Genomic DNA, 26,465 nt, shown 5'->3' with positions numbered 1-26,465 from the left:
TCTCTCCCTTCCTTACAGCAACCATCCATCCAGAACTCACCATTCCAGAATTCACTGTGGTTTATCAGGGCTCCATCACTTTGGGCTGTTATTCTTGCTCCCTCTTCTCCTTCAATCCCTTTTAGGTTTTAAACTCAATCTCAAATGTACCTCTCCTGTAAAATCTGCCTCCAAACACGCCCATGAGTTACAGTCTCCACGTGCTCTTCCAGCACCTGCAACATGCTTCCATCATGGTAGTGTCACAATGAGTAACAGCTAATTCTCCTCGTGCTTTTTCATGTCTACACCCATCTTGAGAGCAAAGTATCATCTTTATTCCTGTCCCCTCCTCTTTCCAGCTCTGGCATAGTCTCTAACACAATAGTATTTAATAACTTCATTTATCACACAAACATTTGAAGCCTATCACGGGCTAGGACCACCACTCATCTGTCAGTCTGTCCTACTGTGGTGGCTTGCACGTTGTGATGATGCTGGAAGCTATGCCACTAGTATTTCAAATACCAGTAGGGTCAACCACGGTAGACAGGTTTCAGTGAAGCTTCCAAACTAAGAAGACTAGGAAGAAAGGCCTGGCAATCCACTTCAGAAAATTAGCCAGCGAAAGCCTTATGGATCACAATAAATGCTGTCCAAATGCCTTGTTTTGGACACACCAGGCGGAATCAATAGCTGGAGAACGACATCATGTTAGATGAAGTAGAATGAACATACACCATATAAAGGAATGGGTTTTGCTACATAGGTAAACATCATTGCTGCTATTCAAATTGTGTTAATATACTGAAAACAACCAGGGGACACATCTAAATATGTACAGATTACATAAAAACAACTATCAATAACCCTTTCAAATGGAGCTAAGAGGTCTTCCAATTTGGATTCTACAGACCCGGATTTCTAACCACTTACTTGCCATGTAACGCTAAAAACTAACCCATTCATGTCGAGTCAATTTGACTCATAATGACCCTATAGGACACAGTAGAACTGCTTCACAGGGTTTCCAGGGAGTGGCTGGTGGATTAGAACTGCCGACCTTTTGGTTGGCAGCCAAGCTCTTAACCACTTAGCCACCAGGGCTCCATACAACCCCTAGACAAGTTATTTAATACCAACGGGTCTTAGTCTTCTCACTTAGAAAATGGAAGAGCGTCCACCCTGCCTGCTAGCAAACCTATGATTTTTGTGGGGGGAAGGGGAGGGATAGCAGGAATGTCTGAACTTCCCAGTATTTCCCTGCACCCACGAAGAGGAGCCCAGGTAAGGGCTGAGGGCAAAATGAGCTACTTGTGGGCAAAATGAGGCTATCACCCATTTAGTCTTCATTCATCCAAAATTGTTGTTCAGCATTTCCTGTGTCAAGTACGTTTTGGGTGTTTGGGATCAACAGTAATACATAGACTCTGTCTTCACGGAGACACCATTCTGGGGAACGGAAGGTGCCTTTAGAGAGAAAAATAAAGGATTATAGGTGGTACTGGAGAGGGCCTGGGCTCACCGGTCACTCACTTGACCTCTTCTTTTGCTTTGTTTCTCAAACCATGAGTTGGGTATGCTGAAGATGAGCCTGGGCATGCCTCTTGTCTGAGACTACTCCCACCCTGGACAGGTAAGTGGGGTGGATGAACCAGGCTTCTCAGGCATGTCATTCTTCTTTCTCTGGGCCCAGGGCCCAGGAAACTTTTACTGCTTAGCACAGCTCAATAATCAAGAGACCAGAAGGGTCTCAGGAGCTAATGCTCTTAGTATTAGCCAAGGATCCTTGACTAGTATATCCTTTGTAAACTACTTATCTTGAGGGTCCAGGCAAACGAAAACATAGAGCGAAACCTGTGAAAGCCAGAACTTGGCAGGCCTGTCTTGTTTTTCTGGGTCTTGCAAGTTTTCTACCTTTGACGGGGTGCAGTCTTATCACTTTTCTATTGCTCGTTTTAGTGGAAAATACTTGCGTGTTCCTTCTCTGACAGGTTTCCACCTTACTAGGTTCTGGCTTTCGCAGGTTTTACCATATAAAGAAACCAGAGATGCCAATCAGTCCTGCACACCTCAAGGTCTAACAAGAGGCTCAAGTGAAACAACAAGTGTAAAAACGCACTGGTGAGTGTCAAGTGCTTCTTGAACGCCGCTGCCATCATCATCATCACCACCACCGCCGCCACCATTTCCTTTACCGTCATGATTGTGTGCTCGAGCACATCACTGGGGAATAGCTGGTATCCTAGAAACGAACTCGATACAGAAAGATGAAGCCGCCATGTGATACCTTACATGAAAAAAATAAATGCCCTGTATAAACAAAGCAAGAGCTCTGATGAAAACACATGGCTGACCACAAACTAAGTAATCAGATAAAAAACAAATCCCTACCATCTCCACGTAAACTAGCTAGCCACCAGGTGAACTGATGGCCGATGACAAGTGATCCCTTCTCCTCAGCCATGACACAGACTAGCAAGTCTCATCTCTACCTATCCGCTCTTCAGCCTTAAATGCCCTTCTCTACTTCTGGACAGCCGGCAAACTCTCATCCTGCGAGGTCCAACTGAAAAGGCAACACCCCTGTAGCCACCTCGTTCCCCTGCAACTTAGTCACTAATTCCTCATGGGTGCTCCCACACCACCTTAAGAATTCATTCATTCATTCCTTTCACTGAACACCTACTTCATGTCAGTTATTCTTACAGGTGCTGGCGATAAGGCAAAGAGTAAGGTGCTGTCTTCATGAAGTTTACATTCTAGTAAGGAGAGAAGAGTGATACACAACAAGCTAGGAAATGTCGTATGTCCAATGGGAAAAGGCTGTTAGGAAGAAAATTATAATGAGTGAAATGATCAGGGAAAGGGGTGTTGTGGTGACGATGTACCACACTGCATCAGTTTCACTGTGCACATCCTACTAGACAGTAGTTTTTTTTTTCTTAGTTGTACTTGAGATGAAGGTTTACAGAGCATATTAGTTGCTCATTAAACAATTAATACACATACTGTTTTCTGACACTGGTGGCCAACTCCACGACATATCAATACTCTCCCCTTCTCAGCCTTGGGTTCCCCATTACCAGCTTTCCTGTCCCCTCCTCCCTTCTCGTCCTTACCCCTGGGCTGGTGTGCCCATTTAGTCTTGTTTTGATTTATGGGCCTGTCTATTCTTTGGGCGAAGGGTGAACCTCAGGAGTGACTTTAGTACTGAGCTATAAGAGTGTCCAGGGGTCATATTCAGGGTTTCTCCAGTCTCAATCAGACCAGTTAGGCTTTTTTTTTTTTTAATGAGTTACAATTTTGTTCTACATTCTTCTCTAGCTCTGTCAGGACCCTCTACTGTGATCCCTGTCAAAGCAGTCGGTGGTGGCAGCCGAGCACCATCTAGTTCTGCTGGACTCAGTCTGGTGGAGGCTGTGGTACTTGTGGCCCGTTAATCCTTTGGACTAATCTTTCCCTTGTGTCTTTGGTTTTTTTCCATTCTCCCTTGCTCCAGGCAGGGTGAGACCAGTGGATTATCTTAGACAGCTGCTCACGAGCTTTTAAGACCCCAGTAGAATACAGTTCTTACGTCAGGAACTGCTCCTTATTCATCTTTACTTCCCCAGCAGTCAGCACAACACTTGACAAATAACAACTTTTTAAATAGTAATAATGATAAGAGCAGCTAATATTTATTGAATGTCCCTACCTTCCAGGCAATGAATGCTGACATATGTTGCATATTTAATGATCGCCACAATGCTTCAAGGTTGTTACCATTACAGTATTTCACATTTAACCTCAGCTGAGGAAACTGCGGTAGTAAGGGGTTAAATCAACACCAGGACCCAGAGCCAGAAAGTGGGAGGGGTGATATGAAGTTCACACAGCAACAATCTGAAGCCAGACACCTCATTCTTAATCACTATGTAATATTATCTTCTAAAATAGTGGACAAATTCTTCTTATATCAAAACAAATTGGAATTCTGTATTTATGCTCGGGTTATGTACCAGAAAGGAAACCCTGGTGGCGCAGTGGTTAAGGGTTATGGCTACTAATCAAAAGGTAGGCAGTTTGAATCCACCAGGGGCTCCTTGGAAACTCTATGGGGGCAGTTCTACTCTGTCCTGTAGGCTCACTATGAGTCAGAATTGACTCGATGGCAACGGGTTTTTTGGTTTATGTACCAGAAATGTCCTGCTTGGCCCAGAAGCAATGTCTGGGTCCCAACAACCCTAGATGGGAGGAGGGCATGAGCTGGCCTCCACCGGGTTCCAACCTCCACAGTCCCAGGATCTGCAAGAGCAAGCTCAGCTCTACGAGGGGCAGCAGGTGACAGGGGGAAACCAGGCAAGTGGCAGAATCAGGCGCCTGAACACGCAGCCTTCACATCTCAGGCGTTTACAGAGGAAAGGGAGAGAATTATGTGAATTCAGGGTATGAATCGGATTCATCCACTTTCTGCTATTTAGCTCCAAAGACTAATTAGCTCCACAGACTCTAAGGCACAGAAAACGCCCTCTACTCTCCCCCACAGCCGCCATGACGATGTTGACTGTGCCGCGGTCTGACAGCAGTTACAAGCCAGTGTGGGCCGTACAAACCACAACAAACGCACTAATGGCAGCCGACTCTGCTCACTTGCCACGCTCCATCATGCTTTGGGTTTGCTACGGCACAACAATGGAACCGTTATAATTACTAGCTGGAGAAGGAGATACTTTCAAACAGGTCTGACCACTGTGTCACATGTTTAATGTGAAAGAAAAAGCCTCCAAAAAATATAACCAGAAATTTTCAAACATGGCCAGGTGCAAAGAGGATTTAATTAGTAAATACAACATTTCAATAAAGAAAACCCACTGGATTTAGCTTTTCTTTGTAATGGTATCGGGGAACAGAGGAAGGGGGAGAGAGGAGGGGGGAAAGGGATTTGAAATGCTGTGGGAAGAAATAAAAAACAAACCATGGTGTCATCCCCAGGAAGAAGCTCAAAACAGCAGGGAAGCACCGCCTACTGTCTAACACAGGGGATTCTCTTCTAGGTGCTCTGAGGGGAAGGGTCTCAGGGAAAAGAAAGGAATTAACATCTGCTGGGCACCCTGCTGTGCTAGGCACTACTTAATAAACTTTTCAGAAATATTTCATTTACCACCCTGAGGTTCACACCCAACACCTGCAAACCACCCTATTAACCAGGTGGTGTTGTCCCACTTTACAGATGAACAAAGGTTATTTCACCTGCCCAAGTCCTCACAGCTAATAGCTGGCCCCACAACCCAGATGATTTCTACTATTATCAAGTCATGTCCAAACAACAAAATCATAACTTCAGCCAGCGAACTTTCCTCAACTCCACACCACTTTCTACCCACTCCAGCACACACACAACCTTAGAAAAAGAAACGGAGATCAGGAAAAACGATGGCACAAAGGTGCAGCGGGGTCCATGGAGCTATCAGGACAAGCTGGGCATACAATTCAGAGAACTGTCTCAGCCAAGGTCACAGGTTTGTTCCAGGTCTGGTGGCCCAGCACTCCTTTCTGCAGCACTAAGGCTTGCAAAGGAAGACCAACCTGTTCTCTCTATCTCACGGCAGCACTGTGAAATACTCTAATCCTATCACAGGCTCTATCAGATGCAAATACTCCATTTATTATTGCTAAGTATTTTCTCTCTGCCTACGGACAACTTCAGCCATTATTGGATCATTAGCCCAGCCAGCAATTATAAACTTATATATATATTAATGTGATGGCCAATGACATTATAACACCTTTTTTTTTTTTTTTAACTTTGCAAAATCCTAAGACCAGAAAGAAGTGCTTCTCTGAGTCCTGAAAACGCACTCCTTCCTGCAGTGTGCCTATTTCTGCTCTGATCCTAATGCTGAGTGCCAAAGACAGCTCTCTGCCATATCAAGAAAAACAAATTATATCTGAAAGGCAACCAGACACCAGGACGGGAAATTGAAAACCAAATACTCAAGTTTTCTAGTTTGGTACATTACACTTCCCATTACCAAGGACTCACTCATACAAAGTGGTAGGCTGAGAGCCTACCCAACAAATTCTCTCCCTAAATAACCATGGCTTGAGCAGTGACAACACAAATGATCCTAACACACTCGTTTTAACGTCCTGCTGCTGCTGCAACCGTACACCACCAGTGGGTGGCTTTAAAGAACAAATTTATTTTCTCACAGTTCTGTAAGCAAAAAGTCCAAAGCAGGGTTTTGCCGGGGGACCTCTTTCCTTGTTGGTAGCCCCAGGCATCCCCTGGCTCTCTGGTGATTCTCACTGGGTATCTGTCTTCCCATGTGTGTGCACACCGGTCCCTGTGTCCATGCTGACCACTATAGAACTCAGAAGTGATTAGGTTTAGGATCCACACTACTCTAGTAGGACCTCAAATGATGGATTGCAGTATATTAAATTGCATTATGGGAGTTGATTACATTAGATTACATCTGCAGGCACAGGTGCTAGTATTCCAACATATTTTGGGAGAACACAATTCAATTCTTAACATCTTACCTCAAAATATGCCCACCACCACCACCACAAAATGTCCACATCCTAATCACTGGAACCTGTGAATGTTACATGTTGTTGTCATTAGGTGCCATCAAGTCGGCTTCGATTCATAGTGACCTTATCTATAAAAGAACAAAAGGCTGCCTGGTCCTGTGCCATTCTCACAAACATTGCTATGCTTGAACCCCTTGCTACAGCCACTCCATCGATCCATCTCATTGCTAAGGTTGCCAATCAGCTGTCCTTAAAGTAGGGAGACTATCCTGGATTATCCAGGTAAGCTCAATATGATCACAGGTCTTTTAAATGTGAAAGAAGGAGAGAGAAGAGATCAGGGTCAGAGTGATGTGAATGAGAAAGATCTGACCAGCCACTGCTGACTTTGAAAACTGAAGAAGGGAGCCATGAGCCAAGGACTACAAGACTGTAAATTCACTTCACTAATTCCTAGTACAGTCTCTAGGCAAAGGAACTGAAAAAAAAAATGTTAGTGATATACTCAGGTCTCTTGAGAACACCAAGGATCCCTGCTATCCCACCCAAAATGTAACATCACTATCAAGAGAAAAAAAACCTAAGGAGTCTAAGGGACTCCCCTGGGAGGACTGGAGGGGAGTACTAGAAGGTAGAGCCTCAGGTGGGCGCAGGCTGAAAGCTGTCTTCTGAAAAGGAGGCCTTCTCTGGCCTTTTCTCTTGGAACTCTTCTTTCTTGTTCCATTATTACCATAAGGCTGTTGCAGTAAGAAAGCCCCAGATGAGGATGAGGCTGCTATCCTCCCCCACAAAGGATCGAACAGGACCCAGATGACAACCCAAGAAAAAGGGGGCATGAAGCAAACAACTGAGTCTGTTCCTACTCTAAGCCCTAAATGAAAAGAGTTACAGAGTTGGAGAAAAAAAAAAAAAAAAAAAATCCCTGCAGTTCCTTTGTGGACTAACAAAGGTTTGTGGCCAAGTGCTTGAAATAACGAAGTGCAACCGCCTAGGACATGGTCTCCGCACACATCCCCGAGGGGCCTCGAAGGCACTGAGGGCAGAGAGAGGCCTTTGTCAGCCAGCAGCATTCACATTTCAAGGATCTGAGGACCAGGCCCCAACTGCTATCTGCAATGTGGCAGCACTATCCCAAAACATTCACAGACAAAGCGGCAATTTCAACATGTATTTTTTTTTTTTTTTTTTTGCTGGCAAGCATGGAAGCCACCAAGTATAGCATTTAAATTCGCAGTCTACTGGGAAAGTGTGGACCAATTCAGAATCAATTTGGAGGACCTGTGGTCACTGATGAAGAGAAGTCACCAGGAGCCATTAGGCTTTCTGGACAGACGACCCTGGAAGGAGAAGACTATTCAACCACGTGTCCTGAGTGCTTTGTACCAAAGAGCTGGCCTCCACAATCTTACCAGCTTATGGTTCGAGCAGCCTACAGGGGCCCAGCTTTGCTTAAGCATCACTGGCACTAAGAAACGTATCACCAAAGTAAATAAATATGGACATTTTTAACAGTTTATACTGTTAAGAGCACACACATATTATAAAGTCAGTGAGCTTAATTAAGTAAAGGAAACGATCGAGGAGTGTTTTGTTTTTTCCCTTTGCCCAGCTCTTCAATGCTGATACGGCTGCATGGATGCCTTCCTTAGCCCTTTTCTCATTCAAGACCACATACTCTGCCTGGATGATCTCATCCTCAACCATGGCTTCACATATAGGGAAATGTATCTTCAGCAGGAGTTGATGTCCACAAATGCCACATATAACTCTAAGCTCACACAATGCAAGACTTCTCTACCTGCGTTGTTTATCCCAAATGAGTTTTCTAAAATATGTAACTGACCATCTGTTATATTCTCCTGCATTATATTCTTCAGTTGTGATCCAGGGCCTTAAAATACGTTCCCACTCCTTAGCAGTTTTTACGTAAGGCCCTAGTCCCCGCCTACCCCCTCTAGCCCCACTTCTGAACCTACTCCTGCTTTCACCCCATATTCCAGGTACTTTCACAAGTGTCATTCATTCCTAAGTACTGAGTGTCTGCTGTGTGTCGGGCCCTGGTCTCAGGAGCCTGGGTCTCGTTTGCAGGCATGAGGTATGCCACTGAAGTCTCACGATAACTCTGTGAGGGAAACAGTTCCATGCTCGTTTCACCAACTAAGGCACCGGAGTTTATGTGCTCTGGCCCAATCACTCCCAAGTGACAGGGGGTCTTCCCACAAGGCAGAGCTCCAGACCCAAGCCTGCGTCCACACTGCCATAGAGCGCACACACCTCGCACACCAGCGTAACGAATGACCATTTCTCCTCAAAATCAGCAGCTCAAAACTCAAATAAAGGAAAATATTCTTTTTCAATATTTCCTTCACCAAAGCATCCTGAGAGAATGAGTTCACTGCCCTAATCCACAGAAGAAGGAACTGAGAGCAACTGGCTCTATTCATTCTATAAATATTTACTAAGCACCTGCTACCTCCCAGGCGCTGTGCTGAGCACTGGAGGAGGGATACGATCAGAGGTCAGATCTCCCACCTTTACTGAGTGCCTGCTACCTCCCAGGCGCTGTGCTGAGCACTGGAGGAGGAACCAAAGATCACAGGTCAGATTTCCTGCCTGTGAGGAGCTCAGATTGTTATGGGGAAAAGCTCCCAAACAAATCATTACAACCATGATAAATGCCAATGATGGATGTAAGCAGGGGGGCACTGCGCCAGGTGCTGGGAACACAAGGAGAGCAAGGCAGAGTCCCCGCCCTGGAGGGAGGAGGACAGGAAAGCACTCACTACACACAACATGCTAACAAGCCCTGCAGACTTCAGAGGTGCCCTTGCTTTACCACCAAGGAAAGACTGAAAAGGGACCTCATGTCACAGATTGGCCACACCCTGAAGCCCAGATGTTTCCACACAGGTCCTGCTTCCCTCCCGGACATGGGATAACGTACCAGTCCTATGCAGTGCCACAGGACCTTGCGCGCTTGTCTTTATTACAGCACTTACCGCCCTACAATATAAATGTCTTTTCTTTTGGCGGCTTCCTCACTGCGCTGAAAACTCTTAAGCGGGGATAAAGTATTACCCAGTTCTGTGTGCCAGCACTTAGCCCAAGAGCGTGATCCTAACTGAAGAAACAGAGGCATAAGAACTGAACCCTCCTCCAGCCTAGAGGGAAATGCAGAGCAGGAGAAATACACGCCCTAACAGTTTTCCCCAAAGGGTTTTCCAACGTAAATCCAGATAATGATTTCCTGAAAGACAAGAGTCTAAAAGTTTTAAGTCTGAATAGGAGATCACGCTACTCCTTTGCGTTAACACTGACTCCCCAGCCCTAAAAAGCGACTTTCTGCTATGAATCCTTTCTTAGAAGTAATATGGTGCTCTAGGAGAGCCTGGCAAGGCAAGCACACACAGTCTTCCACGCAACTATTTCAGGAAGTCCATAATGAGTACTGACTGTGTGCTGGCCTCCACGATGGAAAAGAAGCTTTAAGAGCCTAACGGGCTTCGGAGGAAGAGGTCACGACTTGTTTAAGTACCTCCTACATACTTTACATAGCTTCCCTCTTCATTTTATAGAAGAAGCTGTAGCTAACAAGCTTATCATTACCAAGGGTAGCACATCCATTAAGGAGCAAAACCCTGACCCCTGACAGGAAAGAAAAAAAAAAAACTAATACAAAGTAGAATACAAAATATAATCAATCAACTGTTAAATTACATAGCCTTGTTTTGCTTGTCCTGCTGTTTATCTAAGGAGCTCTGGTGGCCCAATGGTTAAGGCTCTTGGCTGCTAACCGAAAGATGGGCAGTTCAAAACTACCCAGTGGCTCTGCAAGAGAAAAGACCTGGCGATCTGTTCCCATAAAGACTACAGCCTTGGAAACCCTATGGAGCAGTTCTACTGTGTCCTACAGGGTCGCTAGGAGTCAGAATCAACTTGATGGCAAGGTTTGGTTTTTCTGGCTAGACTCCTGAGTCACTGGTAGGAATTATGCTGACATGGTGGTATACTACATGATGGGCGATGTGTCAGGAAGTAGTTGTTTTTCATGTGGATCTGTAAGAGAGACAGACAGATACTGAGGCGTAATCTCCTTGTTGTTCTTGTTGTTAGGTGCTGTCGAATCGGTTCTGACTCATAGGGATCCTATGTACCACAGAACGAAACACTGCCCGGTCTTGAGCCATCCTTACAATTATTGGTATGTTTGAGCCCACTGCTGTAGCCACTGCGTCAATCCATCCTGTTGAGGGTCTTCCTCTTTTCCGCTGACCCTGTACTCTACCAAGCATGATGTCTTCTCCAGGGACTGATCCCTCCTGAAAACATGTCCGAAGTATGTAAGACACAGTCTCGCCATCCTTGCTTCTGGCTGTACTTCTTCCAAAACAGATTTGTTCATTCTTTTGGCAGTCCATGGTATATTCAATATTCTTCGCCAACACCACAATTCAAAGGTGTCAGCTCTTCTTTGGTCTTCCTTATTCACTGTCCTGCTTTCACATGCATATGATGTGATTGAAAATACCATCGCTTGGGTCAGGTGCACCTTATAGTCTTTGAGGTGACATCTTTATTTTTCAACACTTTAAAGAGGTCCTTTGCAGCAGATTTGCCCAAGGCAATGTGTCTTTTGATTTCCTGACTGCTGCTTCCATAGGTACTGACTATGAATCCAAGTAAAATGAAATCCTTGACAACTTTAATCTTTTCTCCATTTATCATGATGTTGCTTATTGGTCCAGCTGTGAAGATTCTGGTTTTAAGTTGAGGTGTAATCCATACTGAAGCCTGTGGTCTTTGATCTTCATTAGTAAGTGCTTCAAGTCCTCTTCACTTTCAGCAAGCAAGGTTATGTCATCTGCATAACACATGTTGTTAATCAGTCTTCCTCCAATCCTGATGCCTGTTCTTCTTAATATAGTCCAGCTTCTCGGATTAATAATCTCTTTAGGACAGTCCTTTTCATACTCAGAAAAACAAAAACTGGAGATGTTGTTGTTGTTAGGTGCCATTGAGTCAGTTCCGACTCACAGTAACCCCGTGCATAATAGAACGAAACACCGCCCAGCCCTGCGCCATCCTCACAAACATGCTATGTTTGAGCCTATCGTTGCAGCCACTGCATCAATCAATCTCATTGAGGGTCCTCCTCTTTTTTGCTGACTCTCCTTTACCAAGCACGATGTCATTCTCCAGGGACTGGTCCCTCCTGATGACATGCCCAAAGTACGTGAGACAAAGTCTCACTATCCTCACTTCCAAGGAGCACTGTGGAGGAAAGACAGATTTGTTTGTTCTTCTGGCAGTCCAACACCGTAATTCAAATGCATCAGTTCTTCTTCAGTCTTCCTTATTCACTGCCCAGCTTTTACATGCATATGAGGTGACTGAAAACACCATGCCTTGGGTCAGGCGCACTTTCGTCCTCAAAGGAACAGCTTTGCTTTTTAACATTTTTTTAAGAGAGGTCTTTTGCAGCAGATTTACCCAACGCAATACATCGTTTGATTCCTTGACTACTGCTTCCATGGGCGTTGACTGTGGATCCAAGTAAAATGAAATTCTTGACAACTTCAATCTTTTCCACGTTTATCATGATGGTGCTTATTGGTCTAGCTATGAGGATTTTTGTTTTATTTATGTCGAGGTGTAATCCACACTGAACCCTGTAGTCTTTGATGTTCATCAGTAAGTGCTTCAAGTCCTCTTTCTGCAAGCAAGGTTGAATATTGCATCTGTATACTGCAGGTTGTTAATGAGTCTTCCTCTAATCCTGATGCCATGTTCTTCTTTATATAGTCTAGTTTCTAGGGTTGTTTGCTCAACATACCGCCTGAGTAAGTATGGTGAAGGGATACAACCCTGATGCACACCTTTCCTGACTTTAAGCCACACAGTATCCCCTTGTTCTGTTTGAATGACTGCCCCTTGATCTATGTACAGGTTCTGCATGGGTGCAATTAAGTATTCTGGAATTCCCAGTCTTTGTAATGTTATCCACAATTTGTTATGATCCACACAGTCAAATGTCTTAGCATAGTCAATAAAAAACAGGTAAACATCTCTCTGGTGTTCTCTGTTTTCGACCAAGATCCATCTGCCATCAGCAAGGACATCCTTTGTTCCACGTCTTCTTCTGAATCCAGCTTGAATTTCTGGCACCTCCCTGTCAATGTACTGCTACAACAGTTTTTTGATTATCTTCAAAAAATTTTACTTGAGTGTGATGTTAATTTAAAGATCTTCAATTTTTTCATCTTTGGCATTTGTGATTGGTGTGTAAATCTTACAGTCAGGTCGACTGGTCTTCCTTGTAGGCATATGAATATTAACCTATTACTGACAGCATTTCAGCATAGATCTTGAGATGTTCGTTTTGACAATGAATGTGACGCTATTCCTCTTCAAGCTGTCATTCCCGGCATAGTAGACCATATGACTGTCCGATTCAAAATGGCCAATACCAGTTCATCTCAGCTCACTAACGTCTAGGATATCGATCTTTATGCATTCCATGTCATTTTTGACTACTTCCAATTTTCCCAGATTCATACTTCATATATTCCACATTCTGATTATCAATGGATGTTTACAGCTGTTTCTTCTCGATTTGAGTCATGCCATGTTGGCAAACGAAGGTCCCAAAAGCTTGACTCCATCCACGTCATTAAGGTCGACTCCACTTTGAGGAAGCAGCTCCTTCCTAGTCGTATTCTGAGTGCCTTCCAACCGGAGGGCTCATCTTCCAGCACTATATCAGGCAATGTTTCACTGCTATTCACAAGGTTTTCGCTGGCCAGTTATTTTAGAAGTAGATTGCCAGGCTCTTCTTCCTGGTCTGTCTTAGTCTAGAAGCTGCACAGAAGCCTGCCCACCACGGCTGAACCTGCTGGTGTTTGGAACGCTGGTGGCAGGCACAGCTTCCAGAGTCACAGCAGCATACAAGCCACCCCTGTGCGACAAACTGACAGAGGAGTGGTGGCCCAGAATGTTACCTACAGATAACTCACTACACTGGCAGATGACCCAGAGCCGAGGCATGAAATTCAGATATAAAAGATCCCATATGAGGAACAGAAACATATGTTTAATAACATACTAGATGTAACAATTAAATATATTCTAATACGTGGGAGAGGTACAGTAAAACTAAACAACTGTGGCTGCCATTTCATCCTAATGACAACCTACGCGGCAGGCATTAATGCCGCGTGCAGATGTGGGAACGGAGGATCAGAGAAGGAAAAGAAGCGGCCCAAACACACAACACAATTTACCTATGCAGGTAACTCAACAAATATTAGTTGAATAACTGAATGAAATGGAAGAAACCCCAAGAGTGTACATTTTTGAAGTCCCTGTGGGCTCTTGCGTCAATAGTCAGCTCTTCCAAAAATGACTAGAAGTGCGGTGATGGCTTTGCCCAAAATCCTTTCCAGGTCTTGCACCTGCGTACCCATCAAGTATCTCAGCCCACTGGCGTCAAAAGACCACAGAAGGCTGGAGGATGCAGGGCTTCCCAGGGCCGGCAGACAAGGCTTCTGCTACTATCGTTTGCTTCTTCCTGTAACTCAAGTAACTTTACTTACACACACCAAACAAATAACCAAGATGATCACAGTTCTCCCCAACAAGATAAAAAGACCCCAACGGCCCACAGCCAAAAAGTCACCACTGTCCTGACAGGTGCCTTGATGTAAGTTTCAGCTGGCTGTTCTCAGAATCTTTTTTCTTAAGGGCATGGTGATCCCTAGACAATGTAAGTTGGCTGCATGACCTTCAACAAGTTAAATATCCCTCTAACCTCCATTTTTGTATCTGCGGAATGAGAAAAACAAAACTAACTTCCCACATTGGGCACCAAAATTAAATAAACATGCGAAAAAAACCTAGCAACAGTGCCTGGCACACCTTACTAAGGCATTCAACGAACAGTGGTTACAAAAGAAGTCTCAGCTGTCTCAGATACCGGTTACTTAGTGGGTATGCCTAGTTAGATGTTAGAAATATGAAAAACTAATACCAATGCATGAAAATCAAAAACAATGCAAGCTTGTTTATCAAGACTAATTGCAGTACCTAAGTAGCTGCCAGTGTGGGCGAAGAGGGTAACCTAGCTAAACCCAGCTATGCCGAGCGCCATCTAGTGGAAGAAAAGCAGAGCACAAACGGCATAAGTAACAAGTATACCAAGAACAAGGAAAAATGACCAGCAAGTTAATGAAAACTGCCCCCTTGTCTCCATTCTAATTTCCCCACAAGAGCTCAAACCAACAGTGACCCCAAGTGCCAGATTTACGTATGTATATGTGCATGTGTATATGTATACGTATACACGCGTATGCATACACAGACATATATCTCTATATGACAGAGATATAGATAGATACAGATATCAAGAAGGGTGCTCTCACATACTCACACCCTTTATCATACAAGAAGAAACATCAATAATATGCCAGGAACACCTCTTAAAGTCCCTAAAATAGCAGCAGGGGTTGACGGGTGAAAAATTACAGAAATGTGAGAAATTACGGAAACCCACAGCTCACCAATTCAGAGTAATAAGTCTTGCGCTCGCGAAGCATGGCCGCGCTGCTGAGTGTCCAGGCAGCCCGTGAGATGTGCAGTCGCAAGGCTGCTTATGGAAGCTCCGTTTGTTAACTGAAGCTTCAGGGGCTGTATCTTGGAGAGCATAATAAAGATCAATCAGAGCTGCTGCTAATTGCCTACCTAATGTTAACGAAAGGAGCTTCCTAAAGGATGAATTTCTCCTTCAATATTTCCAGCACTGGAGACCTAAAATCATTCTATTAACATAAAATTACCCTAAGAAATGAAGCCAGGTGATGCACACACTAAATTATTATATATTTTCTGTCTGTAAAGTCTTGCCAATATAGGCACAGATCTGTATCAGGCCTTCTATAAAAATAACAGGTAAGGTTTATTAAGCACCTATATGTGTAACACACACGCCAGATCTGAAGCCACCACCCTGCAGAGGAGGTGGAAGGGCCTCATTTTACAGATGGTGAGACTGAGGCACCAAGAAACAAAGTAACCGCGTAGGTTACAGACGAGAAAGTCATCTCCCCCCACTCACACGCTCCCCACACCGGCACACCCGCCAGACTTTCCATGTTGGCACTGGGCAGAAGGCTCCTGCACCGTTTTGCCCAGCCACTGGCTGGCCCCGTACAGCACATCACCTGCCCCGCTCACCAGATCACCCATCCAGTACCAAGCCATTTTAAGAGCTGCGTGATAGAGAACTCCCCACAAAAGTCAAACGTGAGAAACGAGACACAGTGGCAGCATCTACCGGGTGCTCACAGGTGCACTGCAGTGTCCTGGAGTCGGGCAGGTAGCAAACTGAATCACAGCCCACTGCGTACCAGCTGTGAGGCCTTGGGCAAATCAATTTGCCTTCCTGACCTCAGTTTTCTCATCTGTAAAATAGGGGAGAACGATTTACTCTTGTAACACTGTTAGAAGTAGCAAAGGAAATAATGTACATAGAGCATCTAACCCAGGAAAAGCTCATGATAAATACTAGTCACTATAATTATCATCCGCATGGCAAGTATATTCAAACATGCCCCCCTTCACACAGCCAAACCATTCACTGTCTAGTTGTCTGTGGGAACACGTTCTTGACCTTTTTTTGGAGCCTGTCTCTAGAGGATGGCGAATTCTGAAATACACCATAAGATGACTCTGTAAATCCCTTATATCATACTCTCAACCAATTCTCTCTGTAGTAAACAGAGAACTAAAATAAGACGACATGGCTGGGCTTCTAAGTGGTTCCTTCAAGACAGACAAATCTTTCAAGAATTTGACTTACTTTGTATATAGAACACATTTCCTTTTTTCTCCCTGACCACTGAGGTATATATAATTAAAAACAGGAAATGAGTGAGCTGGCCTTTTCAGTAAAACATATTTTCAGGAACCTCTTTTAAAAATACATCATTATCAATGCAAATTTCTAACTGGCTTCTGCTAGAGTGAAAATTTTATTTGGAATCCAACAATTAGGCTGAGTTCTGCCCTCTCACCTCTTTGCTCAAAGTCTCCTCTCAAAACATTGCAGCCTGACTACTGACAAGCTGGGCACCTGGACTGGACAGGCCACTTTAGGTCCCCAGCCTCAGCCATGGTGGCAGGCCAGGGAGAAAAGCACCTCCCTGAGGGGTCTTGTGGGGATCAGAGAGGATGCGGGAAAAGCACCTGGCACAGAAGAGGCCCTCAGTGCCGTAGCTTTCATTAGTATCATTATCTTCAACGCTAGGGGAGACTCTTGTTTTTTGGGTGTTTTTTTTTTTTTGGTAAAAAATGTAAACTCCATTTTCACTCAGTGTGATGGTGACAACAGGCTAAGGAATTTTTGAGACAAAACCTGCTGTTGGCATTCGACTGGTGATTTCAATTGCCCCTCTGGCTTTGGTTTTCTTTCTGGCTATCTGTAACTCCTTGAGGTAAGAAGGCTTACTTGACAGGTAACGAGGGCCCAAATTTCTGGTTTCCATCTGTTCTAGGAAAGCCCACCAGAAGTTGGGGGACCGAGGGCTAATTGTATCAGAGTGCCCCAGCTTAATAAATTCCTCACAAAAGAACAAGAGTAAATAAGCATGTGATCCAAGCAGACCCGACAGCATCTTCTCATCATCCCCCAGAGAAGGACCCCTGCTTTGTGCCACACTTAAAGGGCAGTGGGACGTTCTGCTGCTGGTCACCACTGCCTTTCACTCAGACCCTTCCTTAGCTTGTGGCTGCAGAGCTAGCTGTTAGAGGCACCAGCCCCTGCTCCAGTTCAGGTGCTCTAAAGTGGTGAAGAGCAAAGCTCTTCAGTGGCTGCTGAATTCCAATTAGGCTTTCCAACTCTCCTGGCTTTATGGTAATTAAAACAGTGAAACAGAGACTGAAGTCTGCACGTGCTATTTCCCGAAACTTCTGCGAGGCGCTTCAGATACAGAGATGTCAGCCCAGGCACTGCCTCCCAAGCAGCACACGCTCTACCGTGTAAGACAAAGAGATTCCAGCAACACAGTGTGAGGAGCACTGGGCCGTAGAGGGCTAAGTGCTGTGGGAGGCAGGAAAGTGGGCAATCTCACCCATTCTGGAACAGCTGTAACAATGGACTGGAACATACCAAGGTTCATGAAGGTGGCCCAGGACAGGGTAACATTTCGTCCCACTGTACATGGGTGTGTGGCTATGAGTCAGAGGCAAGCCGGCAACTAATAGCAACAACCCTCTGGGGGTGGTGGAGGTGGTCGGAGGAGATATTTTAGAACAGAAATTCAAAAGATGAAGTATCAAAATGAATATGATGGCTTATCTTTCAATTGCAGCACAAGTGAGGGACAGGATAACGAACTGCAAACAAGGGTGGCCATGGCTCTCCCTCCCTCTGTCATTAACCGGCTGGGCCATTGCCCTGTGACCAGTAACCCAACCTTTACACCTCAGGGCCAGTGTGCTAGGGTGGAAAGAACAATGAATTTGGAGAAGAAAAAAGCCTGAACCTTCGTGCTGACATTTCATACACGTGTCACTGTAGTTGTTTGAGTCTCAATTTCGACCACTGATAAGTAAGACTAATAACCTTTGTGTCTCTGGGCTGCTACCAGGATGGAGATTAAAGGCCTGACACGTGGATTTCGACTCATAGGGATCCTGGAGGACAGAGCAGAACTGCCCCATTGGGTTTCCAAGGCTGTAGTCTTTACGGCAATAGACCACTACATCTTTCTCCCACGGAGCAGCTGGTGGATTCGAACCACAGACCTTTCTGTTAGCAGCTGAGTGCTTAACCACTGCACCACCACGGCTCTGTGGCAAAGAGAAGAGCCTCGAAAATGCTCACTGGCTAACTTAGTTAAATCTAAACCACCTGCCCATAAATATTCCAGAAGGAGGAGACTAAAGTAAAATGTTCCTTAGGAATGAAGAGGGCACCCGTAAACCTACAGCTTACCGTCAACTCATGCATACAGCGTTCCTCAAGAGCAGAGACTGTTCTCCCTCCCCACCTCCAGGACCCAGCACAAATACTGGCCTGGCAGGTTCTCGACAAACGTACCACTAATGTCCCTGTACCAAAGCACTGTAATAAGTCACAATCACTGGATCACTCTGCCTCAGAATGAACTACAGAAAATTCAGGAACGGCCTACCTAAAAATGGAGTCACAGCATCCATTTTCTGAAGAAACAAGCAAACAAGCAGGCAAACACAAACCTGATAACCCAAAGAAAAACTTTTAAAACTAAATAACCACATTCTCTGAACGAAGCACTACCAGGAAGGCACCATCTGAATCTCTTTCTGAAACTCTCATTCTCACTCCCTCACCTTACAGACCTGACAACATTCAGGCAAATAAAAGATATTTTCCAAAAAGGCCCCCCCGCCTCAAAATGAAATGTTAAACCACGGGGTTCTGTGGATTACAAAGAGGCACACAGGGCAATGTAACGACCTCCCTTTGTACATTTTTATCCCCCACATTTTTTTTTTATACCCTAGGTAACACTAAGAGTCCTAACGCTTCAGAGACTGATACAAGAAATGTGTTTATTTTTGAAATGCCAACAAAAAACCTTATCAATTTAGACACAAACAAGACCATCTTAATCTTGAACCCTCTGCTCCGTTTCCTCTGGTAACAACTAAATACAACTTGGCAATGAACCAGCCCCCAAGCCATACATTATTATATCAGATCATTAAAAATACAAAGTTATGTAATCTTATTTAATGGTTACTTGGCTTGGACTGGAAACCGTCCAAAGCAACACTGGAGAGGTGGAGTAAATAACATGGGAGATGTTTCTGAGGACGGTTTTCAGTAAGAGTCAGCACGTTCCCTACCAGCAAATACAATATAAAACATGCAACGCTACCTTCATCTCCAGTTAACCCCCGTGGCAAGCGACTGCTATGGCAATTCATCCTACAGGCACTGGAGCAGGGATGGGGGGACTGGCCGCTGAGGGAGAGAGAATACCAAAGCCTGTTTTCCTTGATTCAGCTTCAACATCGCATAAACATAATCCACAACAGAGTATGGAAAGTTCACTTCTGGTAGAGAAACAAAAGTTTTCAATATTAGGGAAGGGTGGAGAGGGTGGAAAAGGAGCCCTGGTGGCGTAGTGGTTTAGCGTGAGGTTGCTAATCGGAAGGTCGGTGGTTCGAACCCACCAGCTGCTCCACGGGAGAAAGATGTGGCAGTCTGCTTCTGTAAAGATTTACAGCCTTGGAAACCCTATGGGGCAGTTCTACTCTGTCCTACAGGGTTGCTGTGAGCTGGAATCGACTCAAGGCAAGGGGTTTAGGGGGTGGAAAAATTGGGTGTCCTAGAAAACTTAAAAATAATAAATAAAAGGCAGCAACTAATGCTCATCATGAAACACGAGCCTTAAAAAGTATAAAATCCAACTCATACTGGAACACAGGACCGCACACCTTACGGTCACTCCAGCTCAAGTCCTTACAGCATGATTGTTAGAAAAAAAGCCATTCGGCTTGGAAGCTGATCAATGTTCACCAATACTGAAGTTAGAAAAAGTGACTGCTCCTCGTTTAGAAACTGTTCTGTTACCAAATGTGATGAGTATTTAACTAACATATTGGTCACAGGAGGGCTTAAATTCAAAAGGGACTCTTGGCCTGAGCATTAAAATCCTGTAGGATAAAGTCACCACTGATGTTTGCTTCTTAAAAGAAGAGCACCAAGGTAAGCACAGGAACTTTTTCCTTAAAAGTCAGGATCAGTCTCCCTAAAAGACACATACTATTTCCCCTACATTTAAGTCAACTGAAAACACTCATTAGTTACACTGATTTCTGCAGGGTTTTTCAATCCATCTAGGAGAGGGCATACCCAGAAAGAACAATGGCCTGAGAGACAGAACACCTGGATTCCAGTTAATTCACTGTCTCCTACAAGCTTGTATAGCTGGGGTCCTCTGCAACCTCTCCTGAAAAATGGAGACACCAGTCCCCGCCTTCCAAAAATGCAAGCAGCGTGAGGATGAACAAGACAGCACGTGCCTGAAGTGCCCTGTAAACTTTAAAATACCGTGCGAACACAGGTATCCTCAGTGCTGGGAAACGTAAGCCACACAACACATCTATTACCTGTCACTCTACGCTAAAATCCAGGTCTGCAATGCTGGCCCGTCCTCACTGTGCAATTCAGCGCCACAGTACCGGCTCCAACGCTGAGATTCAGGATAACCTCTGAAACAAACAGCCTCCTTTAGAGGCAAACCGTCAGAAATACACTGAAATAAGAATAACAATGTTTCCACAGTCAGCAACAGGATGAATCAGATGTAAAATCAAAGCTTCCTAAGAGTCATTCTAATCAGACACTGTTTTAGAAATTCACTTGTAAGTTTGGAGTTACATAACAGAGCATAATCAATATTTTAAATGATAGGGTTTTGCATTCTGGATATCTGCCTATGACTTGAGGGGAAAATGTTTTAGTCTGAAGTAACCTAAATTAGCAGTAAATAAAAGCCGCTGAGTAGCACCTCCTTCTTCCTTCATGTAATTGTTCAATGTGAAAACTGTACTTGTGACAAGAACAACACTTCTGATGGAAATGCAAGGTAATCAGGTTCAACGTTAAAAAAAAGAAAAAGAAAAAAAAACCTAAATGGCAACATTTCTCCAATACCTGTTTCAAATTACTGGAAGCCATTAACGCTGGAATCAACATAGAAACCAAAAGAATTCTGAATGTATTAGCAACACAACACTACAGCAACAGGACACAGAAAAACAATTCTCACTTTTAAAATAATTCGCGACACTTTCACTTAAACTATTTCCTTAATTGAATATAACACAACTTTGATTTGGCTGCTTTATTAAGAAAAATGTACTTGATCCCACATTTCTAACACCACTGATCTCACAACGTACAAAGAAATGTCCTTCCTAGAGATGACAGCCCAGCAGGCAACAAAGACACATGTAAACCACAAAGGGGAAGGCGTACAAACCCAGCTGTAGACCCCTCCAGAAGAGCATGGGAACAAAACTTAAGATCATTTTTCTCTAACTCAACAATACATGCCCATTACTTTTACTCACAAAATAAAAATCAGCCTGCAATTAAAATAAAAGGGGGAAGCGCTGTAAACCAATTCCTAATCCACAGTTCAGGCGTCAGGCTTCAATTCTTGGAGGCAGCAGGCGTCCCTCCACCACCACCACCCTCCATCGATGAACTGGTTGCGATAGGCAAATACCAGAGGTGGCTGTTTTGAAATACAGCTATCTATATACAAACCGAACATGTCTGCCCCATTTTTCACTTCCCACAATAAAAGAACCTGGCCAGCACGAAGATCAGCAGATTCGATTTAACTCAGAACCACAGACTGTCAACTGCACCGAGAGGTTCTCCGCAAAGTAGCAGATCTGGCCAGAAAATGTTTCTGCCATCTCCCCAGGCAAAAGCAGCCCGGTGGCCCATCTTTATCTGGACAAGTATTACAAATACAGAAGGAGTAGAGGACGGCTCCGGGGAAGGCTTAATTTACCATCCATCCCAGCAGATTACTCAGAAAGCCGGAGCAACACCAAGCCAGGGAAATGCTGTCCTGGGTAGGCGCACATCCATAAACCTTGCTTCCCTGTCCCGTACTTCCCAGGACAGCTGAGTGGGGCTGGGGTGGTGCTGAAATGGCAGAGGCGGCAAAGACTCCTCTGCCAATGTTCTAAACCCCAAGCCAGCCACCAATGAGTGTCACCCACCCACCTACCCAACGCTTCCCAAAGACAGGACAGATAAGCCAAGAAGGGGGCTCCTGTGCTGGCCTCTTCTCCCCTACTGATCCCTCCAAGGGTCAGCCTGTCAGGCTTGGCATGAGGTGCCCACCCCCAGAGAGGGCAGACCCCCCAGCCAGGGCGGCTAGGGCCTGGACACCAGAGAAAGAGGGCTGGGACAGGGAAAGGCTCTTCCACTGCACCTCTGGGTCCCTGCCCTCTAAGGTGCTTGGGGTCTGACCCCAAATCTCCTCCAAGGTCCCCAAACTTCACCAACAATCCAGGCACCTGCTCCTTTCCCCTCTTCTGATTCTGATTCCCTCCAATCCTTCCATTTTCCTCCAGCTCTTTCTGCAATCCCTTAAACTGAACACCCTAGTCCCCGGAGCCCCCCACATTCTCCTCTCCATTGAGATTAGACACCCTCCACCCCAACGAAGACCCCAAGCTGTCGCTGTCCCCCACCCAGAAGTTTCCCTTACGTAGCCCTGAGTCCCCAAAGATTGCCTTCAACTGTCATCCAAACCCCTAGTCTTGCCCTTCCTCCCCAAACCCCCCAAACTCACACCTCGGTCTTTCCTCGGGGGTCCCATGTTCTCCCCGGACCCCATCCAGATGTACCCTACAGTGTCCCGATGCTGGCCCTGCGGCCCCGCCTCCCAGGCCCCCGGGTCACCAGCCTCGACCTCCCGCACCCCCAGCCACCCCTGGCCCCCAACGGCCGCGGGTGGCGGTTAACGGCCGCGCTCACCTTGGTTCACCAGCCGCAGAGCGTGCGTGAAGGAGGGGTCCAGGGAGTCCTTCTCCGCCATCAGCTCCGGCAGGTACTTCTCCTCCATGCTCGCCGCCGCCCGGGGCCCGGGACGCCGACTCGCGGCGGCGGCCCCGCAGCCCCTGACCCGGCCCGCGCCCCCCGGCGGACCCGGTGGACCCGGCGGCCGGGCGGCCGGGCGGGCGCGGCGGCTCCACAGGGGCAGGAAGGTCCCCCGAGTGCCCCGCAGCCTCCGGACGCTGACCCGCGCTCCCGCAACGGGCGGGCGAGGAGCGGCGGCGGGCGGCGACCCCGAGGCAGCCGGCGAGCCCGCACCGCCCGCACCGCCCCGCGCCGAGCCCGCACCGCCCCGCACCGCCCCGCACCGCGCAGCGCCGAGCCCGCACCGCGCCGAGCCCGCACCGCCCGCACCGCGCAGCGCCGAGCCCGCACCGCACAGCAGCCCCGCCGCCAGGAGCCGCACCTCCCCGCGCTCTGGGCCCGCCCCGCCCTCCTCGCGCCTGCGCGCTGCGCCCAACGCCGGGCGCCGCCTCGTGGGCTGCTCATCCAGGCGCCGGGGGGCGGGGACGCGGCCGGGTTGTCCGCCGGGGGGACACGGGGGGCGGAGACGCGGCCACAGCGTCTGCAGGGGGGACAAGGGGGCGGGGACACAGCCAGAGCGTCCGCGGGAGGGGGTGACAGAGGGAGCGGGGACGCGGCCGAGGAGTCCGCGAGGGGGACGGGGCGGGGGAGGGTGGGACACGGCGGGCGTGACGCGGCCGGGGCGTCCGTAGGGGGCCGGGGTGATAGCCCGGAGCGCCCCCCAGCCCAGGCCCGGGGTATTACCAGCTGCGCTCTCGGGGAAACAGGCCCAGAGAGTTTAAGCGGCCTGCCCAAGGTCACCCAGCGAGCAGTCCAGGAGCGTGGGGGGCGCACACTGCCTCCGGGGACGAGACCCAGGCAGGACTGAGGACAGGAGGGGAGCCCAGCTTCGGGCTCTGGGGAGGGCAGGAGGCGAACCGCCCTGCACTCAAAGCCCCCTGCACTTAGCTAACTGGCTTTGCCTTCTGCTCTCCCTGTATTCGTGGGTTCAGATCGGCACCCAGGACCCCTGGTTCCCAGGCCAGTTACATAAACGCGCATGCCCTTTGGGGTGCCTTTGTCCCCCGCTCCCCCTTGCAGCCGGGTTGTCATTCCCTTGCCCTGTAAAGCCGCTGTGCCTGGACGTCGATGAGTGACTGCTGCCCCCCCCCCCCCGCCCACAAGGGAGAGTCCCTGGAGCACGTGAGTGGCCATGCCCTCTGTCCCTCACTGCCCTGACCCTCAGGCTCCCGAGTCGTTGTCCTGCCTTTCCACCATCAAACTCCAACCCCGAGTCCCAGCTCAATGTCACCTTCCGTGGACAGCCTTCCTGGACTTGCCCACAAAGCTGGTCAGCCTTGCTCACAGAGAGCTATAATGGTCTGTTTTCAACACTCCCCAAACCATGAGCAGCTCACAGACAGGGATAGAGTTCTCTTTGGAAAGGGTCCCCAGCACATGGGCATGGGGCCAGAGTAGAGGTGCCAGGAATGTTCCTTGAGGAATAAGTTGGTGGTCTACCTCTCCTCAGTCCCCCATCCCTGTGCCTCTAATGGGGCAAATGGGGTAGCTCTGCAGCCAGCTTAGGGTGGAAATCAAAGGGGCACTGGTGGTGGTTGTGTGCTGTGCTGTGGAGTCGATTTTCCACCCATAGCAACCCCATGTGACAAAGTAGAACTGTCCCATTGGGTTTCCTAGGCTGTGATCTCTAAGGGAGCAGATCGCCAGGTCTTTGTACCTGGGAGCCGTTGGGTGTGTTCAAACGGCCAACCTTTCAGTTAGCAGCCAAGTGCTTAACCCTTGCACCACCTGGGCACCTTCCTTCAGTAATAACTATCTTTTATGAATCACTTGCTAAGTGCAGGACTCTGAGCTATGTGATTCACTATGTTCAGTTCTGTCAACACTATGCAGGGAGGGTACTATTTATCACCATTTACAAATCAGGAAACCCAGGCCCAGGGCAGGGTGATACTTCACTCTAGATCCCACAGAGGTCAGGAGGGGACCCCAGGTCTGCTGGACCCTAAAGCATCCCTTCACCTATCTACCTGTCTACCTGCTCTGCCTTCCCAGGTAGCAGTCTGTGACAGTGATGACTGGCTTGCCACCCCCACCCCCTATCCCATGCCATCAGTTGGCAGAGACGTGCCCCAGGCAGCTGGGGAGGAGGGCTGGACACCAGGAAGCCAACTGCAAAGGCACTGAATCTTCTGCTCCGGAGCCTCCTCCTCACAGAGCCTTCCAAGCAGGCAGGTGCCCAGCGCTGTGAGTGCCCACATGGGGCCTCCAGGGAGGACGGAGACAAATGTCTCCGTGAGATGCCCAGGAAATTGTCCCCACCCAGCCACCTGGCTAAGTGCTAGCTGGGGGGCCTCCTGCCTGCTGAACATTCTGCTCGTCTTCCCAGACTGCCATCCTGTGGGCACTAGCCTCTGGTGATTTTTCTACAGCCAACTGTAGGTCGTACTCACACTGGGCCTCTGACCTCCAGCCAGGGCTCTCTCCAGGTCACATCAGCATCCGGTGAGCACCGCTCTGTGCCAGAGACAGCTCTGGGTGCAGGGGACACTCATCGTGGACAAAGCCGACTTCCCGAAGCCACTCAGGCCAGGACCAGTGGCCCCTCAGTGGAGCCACTTTCTCAGTCTTGAAGTTTGCACCTGGGTCTGAAGGCCCAAAGCTGCAATAAGAAACCTGGGTCCTCTTTCTCCTCAGACCCACGGGTCAGCGAGACAGGAAGGCACTACCCAGACCAAGGTGCCCAAAGTCACCAGAGCCTTTCCTGGAAGCGCTTCTGCAAGTCCTTCCTGCCTCAGCCTGCCGCCAAGGCAGCATCCCTCAGGGACCCCACCTGTGCCCCCTCCCCCCGAGAGAGGAATGAATACTTCCCGGGCCTTTGTTTTCCTGAATGCAGTAGATCAGACACTGCAGCAGCAGCACGGTGGCAGAGGACACACAGATGTAGGGGGCATGCCCATGAGACAGTTGTCCTGTTTGCACAGGATTGCTCCTGATCGTCCAAGAGTCCTATTCCTTTTGTTTGCGAAGGTGAGCCCCATCACAACAACCCCAGCCGTGCCGTGCCAGGGTGGTGCCTTCGCAACAGACAGGGCCCTGCTCTCCTGCTGACTGGCTGTGTGATCGTGAGTCAGCCACTTAACATCCCTGAGTGCAAGGCGAGGGTAGAGCGACTTGGCAGGAACTTTGTGAGGATTAAGTGGCACCTTTGAGCACACCAGGGGCACTAGGTGACAGTCCCCCCACCCCACCAGCACTGCCACTGCTCCTGTTCACACATCGTACGTTAGATTCGGTCACCTGTGGACCCCTG

At 47.5% G+C, this 26,465-nt stretch overlaps 1 protein-coding gene across 3 annotated transcripts in view; it reads right to left on the bottom strand.

The window, feature by feature from the left end:
• KHDRBS3 (KH RNA binding domain containing, signal transduction associated 3) overlaps positions 1 to 23,180 on the bottom strand; it is a 184,039-nt gene extending 160,859 nt beyond the window's left edge. For all 3 annotated transcript variants that reach the window (XM_064268111.1, XM_064268109.1, XM_064268110.1), the window contains exon 1: positions 23,051 to 23,180. In XM_064268111.1, coding sequence (XP_064124181.1) covers positions 23,051 to 23,138 — 88 coding nt within the window. In that variant the 5' untranslated portion in view covers positions 23,139 to 23,180. The remainder of the gene's footprint in view (positions 1 to 23,050) is intronic.
• Positions 23,181 to 26,465: the final 3,285 nt, after the last annotated feature.

Source organism: Loxodonta africana, chromosome 14, assembly GCF_030014295.1.
Source record: "Loxodonta africana isolate mLoxAfr1 chromosome 14, mLoxAfr1.hap2, whole genome shotgun sequence".
In the NCBI taxonomy this organism is placed as follows: Eukaryota; Metazoa; Chordata; class Mammalia; order Proboscidea; family Elephantidae; genus Loxodonta; species Loxodonta africana.
The sequence above is the reverse complement of the archived record's forward strand: the minus strand, read 5'-3'. Positions and strand labels throughout refer to the sequence as shown.